Source organism: Colobus angolensis, unplaced genomic scaffold, assembly GCF_000951035.1.
Source record: "Colobus angolensis palliatus isolate OR3802 unplaced genomic scaffold, Cang.pa_1.0 Scaffold194, whole genome shotgun sequence".
Lineage (NCBI taxonomy): Eukaryota > Metazoa > Chordata > Mammalia > Primates > Cercopithecidae > Colobus > Colobus angolensis.
Genome location: NW_012115088.1, coordinates 4,813,127 through 4,832,116, shown reverse-complemented (window position 1 = coordinate 4,832,116; position 18,990 = coordinate 4,813,127). Strand labels below are relative to the sequence as shown.

General features: G+C 38.6%; 1 protein-coding gene across 1 annotated transcript in view; it reads left to right on the top strand.

The window, feature by feature from the left end:
- Nucleotides 1-18,990, top strand: part of NCOA2 (nuclear receptor coactivator 2) — a 295,634-nt gene that overhangs the window by 221,721 nt on the left and 54,923 nt on the right. Inside the window, exons 5-7 of the mRNA XM_011940928.1 lie at nt 8,082-8,185; nt 12,567-12,744; nt 16,507-16,695. Coding sequence (XP_011796318.1) covers nt 8,082-8,185; nt 12,567-12,744; nt 16,507-16,695 — 471 coding nt within the window. The remainder of the gene's footprint in view (nt 1-8,081; nt 8,186-12,566; nt 12,745-16,506; nt 16,696-18,990) is intronic.

Sequence of the window (18,990 nt, the reverse complement as noted above, 5' to 3'; positions counted from 1 at the left end):
AAAAAAAAAAAAAGAGATGCACCATTATCCTATCAGGGAATGAATGAATGCTGCCATAATAAATGTAATATGTATAATATTTAATACTTGTTGGCTTTCAGTTCACTAACTTGAAGCACTTCCTGAAGCCATGTTTCCATGGGTTGTTTCAGTGTCTACATTGTTTACTGTGTGCTTAAGTATTTTTTTTCTTCTGCAGTTGATCTTTAAATTTAAGCTCCTATAGGACATGAACTGTGGCGTGCAGGAATTTGGATTATATAAAAGGAAGATTTTGGACAAATTGTTACTCACGTAGCTTGTGAAAGATTTTCCACTGCCCATTTTACCTATCAGTAAATTCAATACTCATAGGTACTATACGAAGTGGGCTATTAAATAGTAATATATATATGAGCAATAGCAGAGGGAATGATGGTGAATTCCTATGAACAAAAGCATTTTCTAGCCAGTTATACTCAAAGTCTATTCTGGCTGCTGTAGTACATTAATTTTAAAAGTAGGCCTATGTATTTCAAACTTGGGACATGATTTTTAGTTCTACTTAAGTAGTCAAGCCTTATACCATTGATGAAAACGAAACCAAGTATGTTGCTTTCTCTAAAGCAGAGAGTAAGAGGGGTTTGCTGGGTGAAGATGGCCTTCAGATTGGTTAATTTTGCTATTTCTTCATGCTGAAGGGAAATCATGATGTTAAGAAGAAGCTCAATGTCAGAAAAAGAGGGAGGCAACTTGAGGCTTAGGTTCCTCCCACTACTAAAGAAAGTGCAGCTGCGCGCTTTTAATATGCACGGCAGGAGACTTCAGCAGCTTGATGATATATAGTGCATTAATGTTGAAAAGATAAACACATTTGGAGAGCACAGGAAGGGCCTTGTGTTTTTATGTTAGCAGAATGCTTCCTAATGAATAAGAATGTGCTGCTGGCTTCACAAAGCCATATGGCAGCTTTTCTAATTTTAGTTGGGTGCAGATGCATAATTCTCTCATTTTACCTTCTAGAACCTTTGAGATGCTACATAACTTTTCCTGTAATATTTCATCTATAGTGCTTGGTCAGAAACTACCCATCATTGTTTCAGTGACTTCTTTGCTCTGCGTAGGTCTCACTGCTGCTGGCTTTGACAGTCACTTCACCTGAAACATCCAGTTTCTTAATGCAGGAAAAGATAGAAATCGTGGATGTTTTCCCAGTAGAATCTTCAAATCAAATTTGTTGTGGAGGTAATTAGACTTGTGTTTGACGTCAGTCTACTGAAAAATTTGTAGATTTCTAGGTGAGTGATTTTACTCATTTTGAAGCAGAGGAATTAATTATAAAACCTACACAAAGTATCAGATTCCATTTTAGTCAAAGATTCTAATTCTATCTAATTTAAATAATACAGCTTCTGTAAAAACAACTGTCCTCAGGCTTGACCAAACAGAAAGATAACCTAAATTCTTAATTGTCTTTACACTTCAGGGTTCCCTAAACATGGGCAGTCTTAAAATGTCTCTGTATCTGTGTACATACCCTGTGGATTATCTTTCAGTAGATTCATTATTACAGAGTGAGTGACATTTGTTTGGATTCTGACTTTTTAAAGATAGACTAATTTCTACATGTTTTCTACAGCCTCTTCAGATGATCCCCAAAAAAGGAAAAAGCAAAAGAGTATCAATTTCTACCATAACGACAGTGTCACCCTGTCCCTATAATGGGAGATATTTAGCAGCGTTTAGGTTTCTAAGTAATCAGTGATGGTTGCCACTGCTGCTGCTGGAGTTAGAACAATTATGTGGCTGTCCCTTGAGCATGACTGCCACCCCGGTGAAGGGTTAGAACTCTGTTCTGGTAATGCTTTGTGGAAAGACTCTCTGAATTCATAATCTCAGTTCAGTTGCCTAATAAAAAATTGATTAAGAGTACCTAATACTATGAGATTAAATAAGCAACCAAAATTAATAAATGATACTTCAGAAGATTATGTAAAGGCCTTTTTTTAAAGAAACATCACTTGATAATTTAAAAATATTTAAATGTACTTTTTAAAAACTAAATTAAGTTTTTGCTGGGATCAGTTTCTAATTTATTGTTGTTCTTACCAGAAGACTGGAATTTTACTTTCAAGTTATGCCTGGAGCTGAGCACAGTGGCATTTGCCAATAATCTCAGCTACTTGAGGCTGAGTCAGAAGGATTGCTTAAGCCCAAGAGTTCAAGGCTGTAATGTGCTATGATCACACCTGTGAATAGCCACTGCACTTCAGCCTGGTAACATGGTGGGATGCTGTCTCTAAAAATAAACAAATAAATAACAAATTTATGCCTCTACATGCCAATTAGCAATTTAATACAGCTGCTTCAAAAAATAAATATTTTTTTCCTTGTATTTTCAAATCACGTATATTTCTAGGATGAAATTCTTTCCCTGTTCACCTTTTCTTTTGTTCTAAGAGAAAGCATGAATAATAATTACTTACAAAAAAACATATGGAATATAATATTAATGATTTTTCCTCAGTTTGTGGTATGACTCATCTTAACATGGTCCCTGAAGAGATGGGGTTTTGTTCTTCGCTTTGAAAGTGGAAATCTAATTAATTGGTATTGGATTTCTGGAGCACGGGCAAATGGAGAAGGGGATCGTGAGGGATTGCTCTTCAAGCAGCCACCCAGGAGGAAAAGGAGAGTCAGAAAAAGATTATAGAGGCATCCTTGGATGATCTCTCCAATCAGAGTTCTGCATTTGTAAAACTGGGCGCTATTAAAAAGATCATAGCTACTTCCTGCTGATCAGTTCTAAAAAGATCAGAGCTATTTCATGATTTTTTTTTTAAGTCTTTTGGGAGTGAGGAATATAAGGATAGAATTATTATTCATTGTTACTTTATTAGGTCGTGTTCTTTATCTAAAAAGGATAACTTTGGGGACTGGGCATGGTGGTTCATGTCTGTAATCCCAGCACTTTGGGAGACCAAGGCGAGAGGATTGCTTGAGCCCAGGAGTTCAAGACCAGCCTGGGCAACAGAGTGAAACCCTGTCTCTACCAAAAAAAAAAAAATTTAATACAATAAAAAGAATAACTTTAATGGTAAAAGCGTAGCAGGAAGAAATAATGAAGTCAGGGCTTAGAAGAAATCTTCTAGTAGTCTCTGAAAATTTGATTTTATAATCTCTTTCTCTGATTTAAAAAGAGTTCCATCTGTAATAATGAGATTTCATAAGGTTTTGATCGTATGAAACTCTGAGATGAGCTTTCTACTGTTTAGTTTACTGAAGGATATTTTTGTAACAATATATTTTTATGGTTAATGGATGCAAAATATAGAAAAGTAAATATAGTTTGTGACCGCTGAGAAAACTGCCTTATTTAAAAATATTAAATAGTGTGTTTTAGTATAGTAATGCTGTACTTACAGGAGTATAAATATCAAAGGATTTAAGCTTTTTTTATCTGGTACATAAAAATAGCATACTCGTTACTGAAATGCTCTGTCAAGATACCAGTATATGTCCGGTTAACATAATAGTATCTCTCTAAAGAGTCCTTTTCTTTTTCCTCCTCCCTTCCTCCCTTCTTTTTCCTCCTCCTGTATAATTTCAAGGCTCAACTGAACATTCAACAGAGGTAGTAATTACTTCATGAAAAGTACCCAAATAACATAAATTTAGGACCAGTTTAATTTAGATTCCAATTACATTGGTAAAGCCCTATTTCTGAGTGTTTTCTATCACTTCATATTATTGATTTTTTTCTTTTTAATATTAAGAAATGGTCAAAGCACAAATTCAATACAGAATTAAAGAATAGACAAATTAGCTAGAAAATAGATGTTTCATTCTTGCAAGGATAAGAGTAAGAAGCTCTGAATTCTTTACTCTTTTTTCTTATATTTCCTTACTTTATGAGGAATAAAAATTTCCCATTCTCTTAATATATATAAATAGCATTTGTGTAAATATTGCAACACTTTTTAAAACTTTTCTTGCAAGTAGCCTATAAACTCATTTGGAATTTTCTTTCAAATCACAGTTTCCGCTAATATACGTTTAGGCTGATCTCTAGAGTTCCAGCTTAGATCAACATTTCGCCAGTGTTCCTTACCATAGGCTTTCAAGCCAGGCTGAAATTTTGTAGTGGCCCGATGCCAGCCACACATCCGTCCCCACCTGTTTTCTTGCTGTCCACTTGCATATCCTGCAGAATCCAATTCGGTTACAACATATGTGAAATACTTTCAGCTATGTCCAGCCATTTCCATCCCTTTTTTGAACCGAGGGCTTGCCGTTTAGCCCTATGTTGTCTTCATTTGGTTGGGTTGTAATAGTTTTGCCCTCCTGGATAGAGGGTGAGCCCTCAGCGGACGAGGATTTTTCACTTTGCTTCCCCTGCATAGACAGTGCAGGCCACAGACCAGACACACAGACATAGGCTACTCTGCCCATCCCAGTGTCACTGTTCTATTCCCTCATGTGGGCTCACATAGGCCACTCATTCTCCATTACTGCTGTTAGTTGCTGCTTTCTTCCTCTTAAATATTTATCAGTTGAATATTTTAAAGAATAAAACAGCATGTTTCACATTTATAAATAATGTTTCAGGGTAATAATTATTTTTATCCAGGCTTTCCTCCAGTTGTTCCTCAAACACGTTTTGTGAGATCTAAATCATCTCCCAATTTAAATCGTAGGCCCTTACCCCAAATTATATCTGATCTATAAATTCCTAAAAGTAAAATTCTGTACAGATTTGATCCTGATTCTACATAACCTTTGACAAAAGTCTAAAATTCTTTGCCTGAGCATGTTGCTAGAATTTAGAATACCCAGGCACGGAGACTTAACCAGTGTTGAGGAACCTGCCTGATTGAGTTATCTAAGTGTAAGGTTTTTGTATCACACAGAATGTTGATGGCTGAATTTAGATCCTCAGAAAGATGATCATACCCTGGTACCATAAACATCTCACAAGGCGTACTTATTGTCTTTAAAAGGCCTAGAATTTGGTTACTATCACAAACATCATTATTTTGTATTTATTTTGCCCAAAAATGCAGCATTAGTGTCGAAACCATAGAAAACAGTAATTCATTACTATTGTGCTATCAGAATCTCATGTGCCAAATAGCCTGATGTTTTCTAGCAATCAGCGATAGGCACAGGATTGCCTTTGTGATTGACAGCTATTGTTTCCTCTCCCTCTCTCCCCCAACATTAACCTAAACTAAATTCATTCTTAAAAATAATAAAACAGTGGAATAATAGGACTTGGGATCCTGAGAGAATATGAGATGCCTTGAAACTTCTTGACTATAGCAAGATAAGGTTGTTATTTAAGACCAGTTTTTAGGAAACCCTTTCCCATATTACTTGACCCTGTCCGCCCATTGTATCCTCCTCCTCTACCCTGGAGGTCCAGTGAGGCAAAAGGAGAAAATTACTTTCTTTTTCCACACACCTCGATCTCACTTGCTCCCATGCTTCTGGGGGGAAGTGCTGGTGGTGGGTCTAGCCTCTCAGTCAGCCCCCATAGATGCAGTGAAAACCTGGTCTGAAATCGGGATGGTGCTATTGAGAATCCAGACACAGTTCAAAAAGCTTACCTTCAAGTGGGGTAGCCTACTCTTTTGTGCAGTGTGTGTCATGCTGTAGGAGGCAGGAGAAGGGGATATCCTCCTAGGAAGATGTATTCGAATCTCAGCGAAGCAGACCTTTCAAGCTGTCTGTGTGTTCCCACTGCACATTCTGATAGACCCCCCTCCAGGGCGGTTGTCTTACATTTACCATTGCATTTTGAGAATCACTGCTGCTACTGAAAGATGGGAGAATGTGACCCCTGATGGGAGAATGCAACCCCTGTGAATAGTTAAGTGAAGGAAAGGCTGCGGATCACTCAGTCTGTGGTATGTCAGCACATTGCTCCTGTACATGGACTGCCGCAACACTGAAGACAATCAAGAAATAAATGCGGTAGGACCACACAAATTATGACATCTTTTATATGGGCCTTGAGATTTAGTATTCATGAAACATAGGGATCCTTAGGTCTGAGGCACACTGGGGCCTCTACAACAAGGACTGTTAAGAGAGGTACACACCCTGTCTACATCCAAGAAGACCCCACAGAGTGTGGTGTGGATGGTGGTGCTCAAGGAAAATCCAGCATAGCTCCCATAGCAAGATGGCCCTTGAAAATTAGATGAAGCAGCAGTTAGCAGTGCAAATCCTATTCCTGAAATGGTGGGTAGAAAAGTGAGCAGATCTTGAAAAGAAATCAACATCCTTACAGAGCAAACCGCCAACAAAATTAAAAAGTATGCCCCAGTGCACATTTATTTTACTGTGAGTCTATTTGGCAATTAAAAAGATTCCAGGAAAAGGGGATGGGGGCAGTCACATGCAATAACTGGCTAAACCAATCCTGTGGCTGGAGACCCTGAGGTATTTCCCGCCTCAGAAGGGACTGACTGAGGAATTGGGATGAGACGAAGCCTGCAGACAGAACAAATGTACAGCATCCCGCAGTGAGGAGCTTGGAAAGGCAGCAAAGCCAGAAATGAAGCAAGGACTGACAAATCTGCCAATATTGAGTTATGAAGGCTACCAGACAAGTCATATCTCTATTTATAGGCAGTCACAATTTTTTCGATCTAAGGAGGTAAATCAGGAATATATTAGAGAGTTGATAAAGCAGATACAGTCTGCTTATGATAAGCTCTGCAAAGAAATTACTACATATGGAACTCAAGGAAGAACTAATCAATACAGATATGCTAGTATTATGATACATTTGAAAACTTCTTTGTATTTTTAAAGAGTGTTTCACGTATCATCCCCTTTACTTTAGCTCGGTCCCTGATATATGGAAGACAGGTAAGTTTAAGCAGCTTGCTTAGAGTCATACTTCTCAGTGGCTGAGTTTGAGCTTGAACTGCACAGGTCATCTTCCCCTTCCATTGATAACATGCTCTGTGGAAGCTTTGTCGTGGGAATGGCAAGATTGGGAGGACCCACGTAATTCCTATTTGTTTTCTAGGTTCTCAGCCATAAATTAGGCTTTACAGATTTTCAACATACTGCATAAAATATTTTTGACAAAAAAATTATTAAGGTTCTGAAAGCAGGTTAATTCTGAGTGCTAAATTGATTTACAGTTTTCTATTTCTACGTTTAATTACAATGATAACATGCAGTATAAACAAGGATATAATTTATTCAGGTACAAATAATTGTCACATTTTGTGTTGTTTTCTAGCAAGTTGTTGATATGTATATGTTATGCTTTAAACTTTTTTTGGTGTTCTTGATATAACTGCTTTACAAATACGTTGATAAGTGTGCATCTTTTTCTTCTGTGAGCTTTTTCACAAAACGTTCTCATTCTATGTAGAATGTCTTCTGGGGCCTTCCTGTCTTCATGAGCCTGAAATTTGCCTTGCACGTTTCCATCCAGGAGCACACATTACGTGCCTCTTTGCTACATCAAAGGGCAGCCGTTGAAATTCCCCAAGTCTCTGGTAGGGTGCTTCTAACCTCTTAGATGGAGAAGCATTGGGACCAAATCTTCCTGGCCACTTTAAATGGGAATGTTAGCAGAAGTGGAACAGTAAAAGAGTCCAGGCAGACATTGCAGAGTGTCCCATGGGGGCAGCCATAGCAGTTTATGACTCCTTGTTATTTCTTCAAATGTGTCCAAATCTGTCTCTGATTATGCTACTGAATTCTGAACAACAGACCTTCCTTTATCCTAGTTTGGGGAATCTCCTGAGTAGAAGCTAATTGTGCCATAGAATATAGCAGTTTCATAATCTAGAAAAAAATGCCTGTCGGGGACTGTCAGGAAACCTCAAAACTCATTTTCTGAGCAGCCTGAAAGGGGATCTGAGCCACAGGTTCTAGAGGTGAAAAGTTAATGTTCTGGCTTCTGCTTCCAGCAGTGTCTCCCATTTAGGGGCAACAGGGATGTACTCTAACTCTTTTGTAGCTGCATCTGATCCCACTAGAGATTTTTAAAAATCATCACAATAAAAACATTTCTGTGTCACTCTGTCCTTGATATAGCACTGCCATTTAATTCACACTTATGTTTATTGCAGAGAAAGCAGCAGCTGCCAACATAGATGAAGTACAGAAGTCAGATGTATCCTCTACAGGGCAGGGTGTCATCGACAAGGATGCGCTGGGGCCTATGATGCTTGAGGTAACACATCTTCATTTTAGTACCGTATTTTAAAATCTTGTTGATCTTCACATTATTACATTTAATTTCAGGTGAATATAATTTAAGGAGAATCCACACTAGTACTATGTACCTCTTGAGCTTGCTGATATGGCTCTGTGTCTCCACGTATGTTTTGGCTCCTGCTACTAGTAAATGTGTGTTTGAAATTAGCATAGAATTAAATAAACTAGATTTACAGTAGACATTGACAAGTTGTAATTGCCAGTTGAGCATTTATTTGGGAAACTATTCACAAGTCCTACTAAATTCTGTGTTGTATTTTAGCTTGAAATGTTCTCAAAATTCTTAAATTTTGTGTATGCCCTGTGCAAATGCCTATACATACAGGTTAAAATATGAGGACCAAGGAGGAGCTTTATGCTTCCTACTTATGCTATTTCAAACTAGCTTATTTATCTCATAAGGAAGAAAAGTAAAATAATAGGCAAAAGGAACTTTGAAGAGAAGCATAAGGTTAGTCTTAACTACCTGTTCTTTATTAAGGAAGCTTTATGACCAGCTAATGTCTAGAATTTGTAAAGTACAGTTTTTCTGTTTTATTAACTAGTACTAAAAGCCAAGTGCTTTGCTGTACCTTTTCCAAAATTAAAATTCAAGATGTAGGTTATGGTAAGATGAGAAAAAAAAATGTCAGTGAATATATAACAAGAAACAGAGGAACCCTGAGACATAAATTATGTCAGTTCTCAGGATAATTTGCTCGGCTGATGATATGATGAGGTTGAAAAGACTGCATGGCCAGAAGCTTTGCAGCACTGCCAGTGTAGAATCAGCTAGCTTGCTGCAGCAGCCAACAATTCTGATTTTTAAAATAAAGATAACCAATAGTCCCCCTTATCTCTTTTTTTCAGTTGATGTTTAAAGGGATTTTTATTTTTAGAAAATCTAATTCTGTGAAAATCTACCATAAAATTGGGGGCAGGGCAGAAGGGGGCACACAATAAAGACTTCAAGATCGTCTGACCCAGACTTTCTGTTTAGAAATGACAAACTTCATTTCCTGGGGCTGAACCTGCTGGCCAAAAGGCTTTAAATGTCCCAATGTTGGCCCTTGCTTATCTCCTCTTGAATCACTGGCTTGAAAACATTCAGCCTCACCTTCCAGGAGAAAAGCAAAAACACACTTAACCCAATTTTTCTATAGTCAACAAGGCAATGGAAGGCCAGAGAGTGCTACTTCTCTCTGGGTTCTTAGAAGCAGATTATGAAAACTGTAACTAGGTGGACCATTTAGAATTAAATGAAAGAAAGTGGATAATTTCCTTTGGAAAAATGTTTGAATTATAAATTAAAAAGTGATTTGAAAATTATGTTAACTAAATTATTACAGTTGGGGAATTTCCCTATACCTGTGTTTATTCATCATATCTTGGGGTAAGGGGAACATTAGAGTGGAAACTCCTGGGAAGACTTTTGAGACTTCTAAATAGAAATGCTGGGAGTAACCAGAGCTGGGACTCAAGCCCTTTGAGTTCATCAGTTGTAGAAATCAGATTGCTAGATTTCAGTAGACCTGATGTCATAAAATCAAACCAACATTTTTGTCGTTCGAAATAGTCTTCTGAGAATTTAGTACATTGATCAAGAACCTGTGTAGCAGGACTTGAGTGTTAAATGTGTTAGAGAGGTTATTCTTAAATCTGGTGACTTACGGTTTGAATTTAAATTTTTATCCCTGTTTACGTGCAATCACTGAAACAGAGAGAACATGTTCTCATGGAGCTGTTCCTAGGCATAGATGCACACTCATGCTTACATCATAGCATAGTGGTTGCTAGGCAGCACAACCAAATGTCAGCTTTTTTCATCAGAGCATATCATAGTGAGCCTTAAAAAAACACAGCTTTATGAGATGAAACAATTTCATCTTCCAGTTTTATTATGCCTCAAGTCAGTCTTTTTACTGTGGTATAAGCAGTAGGAAGCAACATGTACTTTTAAAAATGAACCATAGGTAATATGATTATGAAAATCCTTATCAAAGGGTATATCCAAATCAATGAGCTGAAAAGGGACACTGGGCATATAACTTATCACCTAACTTCCTGAGTGTACACACTTGCACACAGTTCTCAAGGTTAGTACCATGTATTATGAAAGGCTGTTTATTTACATGTAGTCTTGCTTTGTCCTGCATGTGGTTCATACCATTGAGAAAACCTGATAGAATGTTTTAAGAAAAACTTAAAAACCAAATGGGTGAACCTTTCTTTAGTACCTTATGGTCAGTTCTAATTTGAGAGAGCACTTAGTTTTGTGATTAAAATAGAATTAAAGACGAAATATATTCAAAGATAGCTCATAAAATAGAAGCCTGTTTAATAGTAACTTAAGGAAAAAACAAACTCGGGAAAAAGTAAACACTTTAGGCCCCATCCACCAAATTCATTGTTGTATGTGTATATATATATGACATTCATCTTAAAAATAGTAATAAACATGCTGGGTATAGTGGCTCATGCCTATAATCCCAGCACTTTGGGATTACGGAGTGGTGGGAGGATCACTTGAGGCTGAGAGTTTGAGACCAGCCTGGGCAACACAGTGAGTTCCTTTCTCTACAGAAAATTTAAAAAGCCTGGTGCACTGACTCATGCCTGTAATTTCACCCCTTTATGAGGCTGAGACAAGGAGGATCACTTGGACCCAGGAGTTCAAGACCAACTTGGGCAACATGGGGAGACTCCATCATTACAAAAGTTAAAAAATTAGTCAAGTGTGATGGTACGTGCCTGTGGTTCCAGCTACTTGGTAGGCTGAGATGGGAGGATCCCTTGGGCCCAGGAGGTGAAGGCTACAGTGAGCCATGATCATGCCACTGTACCCCAGCCTAGGCAACAGAGTGAGACCCTGTCTCAAAAAATAAAAAATATCTGGGTGTGGTGGTACATACCTGTGATCCTAGCTACTCAGGAGGCTGAGGTGGGAGGATAGCTTGAGCCCAGGGGTTCAAGGCTGCAGTGAGCTATGATCGTGCCACGGCACACCAGGCTGGGCGCAGAGCAAGACCTTATCTTCAAAAAGGATAAAATTGTAATAAACATGTATCATAAAGAAACTGAGCAGCCTAAACTGACTAGACCCCATGGTCCTGGTCCCAGGTATGATGAATCAGCGTAAAGCTTTCAGTCCTTATCACTCACCTGACCCATAAAAACAGAGCTTTGATAAGCAAGGACCAAAAAAAGAAAAATGGGGTAATGTAACCAGGAGAAACTCACTGTTAAACCCCCTACATTTCCATCACCAAAGTGAACATGATGGGAAATGGATTAGGGGTGAATGAATATTAGAGTAGAGGACTGTACTGAATGGTCATCAAAGCATGAGCTTTGGAATCGGATCCTCCTGGATTCACATTCAAGCTCTACTACCACTGACTAGTTCTGAGATATTAACCTCTTTGAGCCTCAGTTTCCTCCTCTATAAAGTGGGAAAGATAAAACATTCCTTCCAAGAGGTACGTGTAAGGCACAGTGAACATGTCCACATCCACTATTATTATCTCAACTTCCTGAAATGATCCTAGATTTTTTTATCTCCTTCCCTCACTTCCATTGGGATGACAACAAAAAGCGAAGCTGTGAACTCATTTCCGGAAGCTTGCTACTGTTATTTAGGTAATTTAGGAACCTGCTTCTTAATCTAGAGAACAAGTAACATAGAATAATTTGGCATAATTAGTGCCCTTCTAAGGGCAGGGCAATGCTGAGGTCCCCATGAAGGTGAGTTTGCCACATCAGAGACACTTCCGAGACCCTTTCCCATATATACCAAGTAATAAAGGATTGATGTTTCTTTAAAGGTCTGAAATTATCTGTGATGTTTTTCATATAATCCGTGACAGCCAGGTGGTAAAATTTGGGAAGGTTTTCCTGGTAATTATCCTTAAACTGGGGAAAAAAATTTTAATGACTCCTTTCTCTCATTGTATAACATGAAAAACTGTAGATAAAAATTACCATGCATTAGGTTGGTGACATAAAAGTTGTTCTTGGCCCGGTGGAGTATGTCAATCTCATTTTGAAAATACAAATGAATGCCTGTACACTTTTACTTCACAGTAATTATCTCCTGATAAATTAATGGAGTTAGTGTTGGTCATTTAGTTTGTGACAAGAAACCCTAATCTAGGCTCTCTCTCCCACTTAGTAAGATGGAATAATTTCTATTTCACCAAGAGAAAATGTGTTAATTGTTCCTGAAAACTGGGAGAGAGCTGAGAAAGATCTCTTTTCTATCCATGTGTGAATTGTGTTTCCCTTAAAGGGATCATTCCCTTCTTAACAATTGCTGTGATGTTATGTTGCATCCTAACAGTTTGTACTTTGTCCCCTAGGCCCTTGATGGGTTCTTCTTTGTAGTGAACCTGGAAGGCAACGTTGTGTTTGTGTCAGAGAATGTGACACAGTATCTGAGGTATAACCAAGAAGAGCTGATGAACAAAAGTGTATATAGCATCTTGCATGTTGGGGACCACACGGAATTTGTCAAAAACCTGCTGCCAAAGTCTATAGGTAAATGACTGTCGGCTGGGTCTCCCTCCCTACCTCCCCTCACCTCCACCTGCCCCCGCCTCATACACACACACATTGTCTTGGTTGAAGTGGATCAAATAAAACTATATTATATCAGATGGGGATGAGAGTGACTGGGTAGTTTTTTACAGATGCTTGTGTGTTTAAGCTTAAAAGTCATGGAAAAGGGGGCATCTTCAGATACTGATCTCAAATGAGTGATCATTTTTGATCCTGTATTTAAAGTACATGAAAATCATTGCTTCTTAGCCAGAAGGCCAAAAAGTGATGATGATGATGATGATGATGATTTTGCTTGGCAGTAATTATCTTATGATAAATGAACAGAAATTGATTCAGATTCATGAAAATGATTCAGATGGAAAGTACTTATATGGCAACTATTTTCTTTTCTTTTTTTTTTTTTTTTTTTTGAGGCGGAGTCTCGCTCTGTCGCCTGGACTGGAGTGCAGTGGCCGGATCTTAGCTCACTGCAAGCTCCGCCTCCCGGGTTTACGCCATTCTCCTGCCTCAGCCTCCCGAGTAGCTGGGACTACAGGCGCCCGCCACCTCGCCCTGCTAGTTTTTGTATTTTTAGTAGAGACGGGGTTTCACCGTGTTAGCCAGGATGGTCTCGATCTCCTGACCTCGTGATCTGCCTGTCTCGGCCTCCCAAAGTGCTGGGGTTACAGGCTTGAGCCACCGCGCCCGGCCGGCAACTATTTTAAATAAGATTGTTGTGGTTTTTTAATTTTTTATTTTTGTGGGTACATAGTAGGTGTATATATTTATGGGATACATGAGGTGTTTTGATATAGACATGCAGTGTGAAATAATCACATCATGGAGCTGGCGTATCCATCCCCTCGAGCATCTGTCCTTTGTGCTATAATGTAGAGATTGTTTTTTAAGGTGACACATTGCCTCACCCTGTTCCATTCTAGCCAACTTCGTTTTGTCCATTTTCTCCATGACCATCCGAAAAGTCAAAGGTCATGAGAAGTTTGAGATTCAACGTATTTTGAGTCCTGCACATGAAGCATATTATAGGTGTATACACATTCTAGAAATAAAATGTTAAGGAACAAGTGGCAGATGAGAGGTTCAGATGCTACAGCCCAAGCCCTGAATGGGCTCTTCCATCTCGCAGACTCTCCGGTGGGCCCTGTAGGTGTGATCACCAGATGCTGCTCCCTTAGCCCACTCTCCCTGTCTCGAATTTCCTGACTTCATCTTATTTTGGAGATGTCGTCCGACTATACGTGATGATTAAGGACACAATGTGCAGTGGGTGATTCACAGCATGGGCCCACCTTAGCTGCCGCTCTAGAGTACTGCTGTTCCCACTCACTAAGTGATTCTTTTTTTAATATTCTCAAACTGATGATGCTAAGAACATCTTCACGGATTGAAAGAAATGAAAAATAAGGTCAAATCCTGAGTTGGCAAGTATTTCTGTTCTTAAGATTGTTTATACTAGCTGGTCTTACTGTTATAATAAGTAGGGAAAGGTCCTTTTCAAATTTCATTCGGGCTAGCTTTTCCTTATGTGATAATTCTTTGTTCAAAGTGACTACAACAGTAATGCAAAATGTGTGAATACTTGTGTAGGATTCCTTTATTATATTCTCTAGTAAATTAAGAAAATGGGATTTCTTATTTCAAGTAACTAATATTTTCAGATCTCTTCAGTAGTTTTATGACTTCCTTAAAAGACCTCTACTTATTAATTCACTGTTATTAATTCACTTGTCTAAAGAGCTTTTTGCCTTACTTTATATTGTATCCTTTTAACTTTCAACTTATTAATCTGACTTAATAGGAACTCTTTTTCTCTTCGGTTGATTACTCTGTGTAGTCTTTATTTTGTAAATAAGCTTTTTTAAATGCTGATAATGGCTGGGCTCAGTGGCTTACCCCTGTAATCCCAGCACTTTGGGAGGCTGAGGCTGGTGGATCACTTGAGGTCAGGAGTTCGAGACCAGCCTGGCCAACATGCCAAAACCCCACCTCCACTAAAAATGCAAAACATTAGCCAGGCGTGGTGGCTCGTGCCTGTAATCCCAGCTTCTCCAGAGGCTGAGGCACGAGAATCCCTTGAGCCCAGGAGGTGGAGACTGCAGTGAGCCAAGATCACACCACTGCACTCCAGCCTTGGTGACAGAGACTCTGTTTCAAAAAAGTAATAATAATAAAATAAAATGCTGATGCTGAAATAAACTTTCCAAATGTCTGCAAAGATATACAAAGCTAGTTATGGGTTTTTCTGTAATTTTAAGATAATTTCTTACAGCTAACTTTTTCCTTTCTAGAGTTTGTTTCCTTTCTCATTCTACAGTCCAGTGGCCATGGGCTCTTTGGGTTCACTGGGCCATTCATGGGCCATTGGGTTCGCTATAACACCTACGTGTCCTTCTCCATTTTCTTTAGCTGGTTACTGGAGAATATATTAGTTTTCTTATGACTCACCCTTTTTTTGATCCCCTGTTCTATTGTCGTACTGTCCCCAGTGTTTTTAGATAAAGCATAAGGAATGATATAGAAAAGAACACCAAAATGAGAATTAGGATTGGTTCTGATTCCAACTTTTCTAGTAGTTGAACATGTCTTTGGGCATCAGACTTTTTATGTGTCAAATGAGGAAGTTAACCTGGTAAAATCCATAAACACCCTTTAATTCTCAAAATCGGTCATTGTTTTATTTCTTTCATTGTTATCTCTAATGCATTTCAAAAATAATTGATGTCTTTCCTCTCTTTCATTGTCTCTTTCTTAAATACATACTTTTTTTAGTTTTAATACTCAAATAGATGTCTGAAGTAGTTAACCTGAAAAGAAATTACATTAGCACTGTATTTTCAAGGATTTTTCAGTCTTATTGAAGAAATATACGTGAAACAATTTAAAAAGACTACAACTGAACAACTCAGGAAAAACAAAGTTACAAACCATATACTAAAATTTCTGTAAAATTTGAGAAAAGAAGAATCTGCCCTAGGAGGCAGTATGGGGGAGTAGATAGTAAAGTATTGATTGTAGAGGACCTCAGCTTTAGAGCATGAGTACCTATGGAGAGAGAAACTGAGGCAACCTGATGTGTTAGATAGAGTGGCAGCGGGAGCAAGGACATCCATGTGGCCCTGGTATGGTGGAGCATGGGGAGGCTTGTGCAGGGGAATGTGGAAGATCCTGTTAGATGGATGCAGTGGAGCTGGTTAGTGAGAGTCTGTGTTAATGGACTTCATCCTTCAGACTACATCAATTCTAAATCCTCTGAAAGAATTTAATATGCACTACATTTGGTGCCACTCACAGAGTTTTGAGCAGAGGTAACTTATCTAAAATTGGAATGCAAGTAGATTGAACTCAATTTCCAAGAAATCAGTTAGGAAGATGCAAAAGTAGAAAACTATAGTATTCTAGTAACAATCCAGGACTGGACTTGAAGGGAAGGAGTCCGGGTAAAGAAGTAGTGTAGAAAATGTTTTGAAAATCCCAAGATTCCACATGTATCCCAGAACTTGAAGTATAATAAAATTTTTAAAAATTTGAGGAAAAAAACAGAAAATTCCAGGATATTCCCAAGTTGTAAAAATGTTAAAAGATTTTTCCTCCTCTAGATTATGAAAGTATTTAGGAAAGTATAAAAGTACTACGTAAAGATGAAATAATCATATTTTTCCTACATCATTTTAATAATTCAGAGGCAATGAATCTGATGTTTGTTTCTCTGTAAAACTGGGTTGCTTTTGCCTTGCTCAGTGAATGGGGGATCTTGGTCTGGCGAACCTCCAAGGCGGAACAGCCATACCTTCAATTGTCGGATGCTGGTAAAACCTTTACCTGATTCAGAAGAGGAGGGTCATGACAACCAGGAAGCTCATCAGAAATATGAAACTATGCAGTGCTTCGCTGTCTCTCAACCAAAGTCCATCAAAGAAGAAGGAGAAGGTGGGACAGAACCCCTAGGGTGTTTTATGTGTCTCTGTATTTATTCCTGTGCTACTTCCTTCACACTTTAATTAGTGGTCTCCTGAAGAAAAGTGAGGAGGCAGTATCTTTGTTCTTTTCAATTTTACTATTTTGTGATGGAAATTTTTAAGTCTCCAGAACAGCACTGTCCAACAGAATTACCTGCGATGGTGGAAGTGACATATCTTTAGCGTCTAGTGTGGCAGCCACTAGCCACGTGTGGCTGGTGAGCACTTGAAATGTCAGTAGTGCAACTAGGGGGCTGAATTTTTAATTTTATTAAATTTGCATTTGAATAGCCACCTGTGGCTAGTGGCTGCTGTACTAATGTGACTGTATTAGTGATCACACTTTTGGGGGATCCTAGGCTCTTTGAACATGTAGTGCAAGCTGTATGCCACAGCCCTAGAAAAATGCACAGTTGTCCTGGCACGGTGGCTCAACATCTGTAATCCCAGCACTTTGGGAGACTGAGGCAGGTGGATCACGAGGTCAGGAGATCGAGACCATCCTGGCCAACATGGTGAAACCCCATCTCTACTAAAAGTATAAAAAGTAGCCTGGTGGCTGGCATGTGCCTGTAGTCCCAGCTACTCAGGAGGCTGAGGCAGGAGAATCGCTTAAACCTGAGAGGTGGAGGTTGCATTGACCCAAGATCGTGCCATTGCACTCCAGCCTGGGCAACAGAGTGAGACTCCATCTCAAAAAAGAAAAATGCACACAGTAAAACAGCATTTTACTTTCAAGGGGTTGATGGAATCCATGTAGCCTATCCATGGATGCTGGGTCCAGAATGTGATATAATAGAATGGTACTAAAGAGAGGATAGAGACAGGAGCAGGGAATGGAGCAGGTTTTAGACTATAAGTTTATTAGGCTGTTCGCCATAAAGATATGCTGATGTAGTGCCCACCTCCTGAGCCCACCAGGCAAACTGTCCACACAGCTGAGTGTCACTCTAATACAAGGCAGTGTTGAAGAGTGCATTGTGCGTGGGGAGCAGAAGGGAAAGAGCTGAGGACCACTTGTGGCTAAAAACATCCTGGGCTACATAATCAGACAGGCCAGCTCCTAATTCAGCTGCTCCCAGCTCTGGCTAGGACTTCGGACAGAATCCTTGGCCTTTCTGAGTATCAGTTTATTATCAAGTGAAGTCACCAATACCAGTATCAGAATGTAATAAGGTTTAAATGAATATGCTGAACTGTGGTTCGCATTGAATGCTAGTTATTTAATGCTTATTTTAAAATTTAAATTTTATTGAGAAGGAAATATTAGAGCTGTTAAAGGTAATAAATATATAGTATTTCAAAATTAAGTATTTTGTCTAGGTAAGGAACATCAAATGATTTTATTCTGTTTTATGCAACAGAGTAAGTGCTGCTAATTTATCCATCTGTGATAATATTCCCAAGGCAGTATAAAAAGGAATAGCTGAGCTAATTTATTACTTTGTGCTTTATAAACATTTTTTGTACATTTAAAAGTACGTTCTGTGTGTTAACACAGTATAGCATAAGCACAGCATGCTATGGCATGCTCAGATTCTAATCCTGGCTTTGCCAAAGGTTTGTGTGACGTTGGACAAATTATTTAAACTTTGTGCTTTGATCTTGTCTGTAAAATGGAAATGATGCTACTACGTGTGTCATAGAGCTGTTAAGAGGATTAACTGAGTTAATAACTCATACAGTAGCTAGAAAGGTGTTTATCTCACAGTGCCCAAAAATTTAGTTGTTATTTTGTTGAGGACTATAATTGCATTTTAATTTTGTGATACCAACTATTGCTGGATATTTCAGTCTTGTTGAAGAAATAATACATGAAATAATTTTAAAAGACTACAACAGAGCAATTCAGGAACAGCCAAGTTACAAACTATATACTAAAATTTCTGTAAAAGTTGAGAAAGAAAAATCTGTCCAAGGAGGCACTGTGGGGTCCTAGAGTAGTTAGTGAAGTACTGATTGTAGAGGACCTCTGCCTTACAGCATGAATACTGTGGAGGGAGAAATCGAGGCAGCCTGATATTTTAGATAGGGTAGCAGCAGGAGCAAATATAGATAATAAACTCTGTCAAATTCAGGAAATTCTCAAATTTAGAGGTAAACAATCATAAATCAGTGACATGAGACATGAAGGGATTACTTAAGTTTTTTAACAACAGCATTTGTCCAGTGTTTTTTAAATTGAAAGGGCTGTGCAGTGTGCTCTGCATGTTACAAAGATAAAGAAAACTTCTCCTTTTCCTCCAGAAGTGAACCCTGATACATA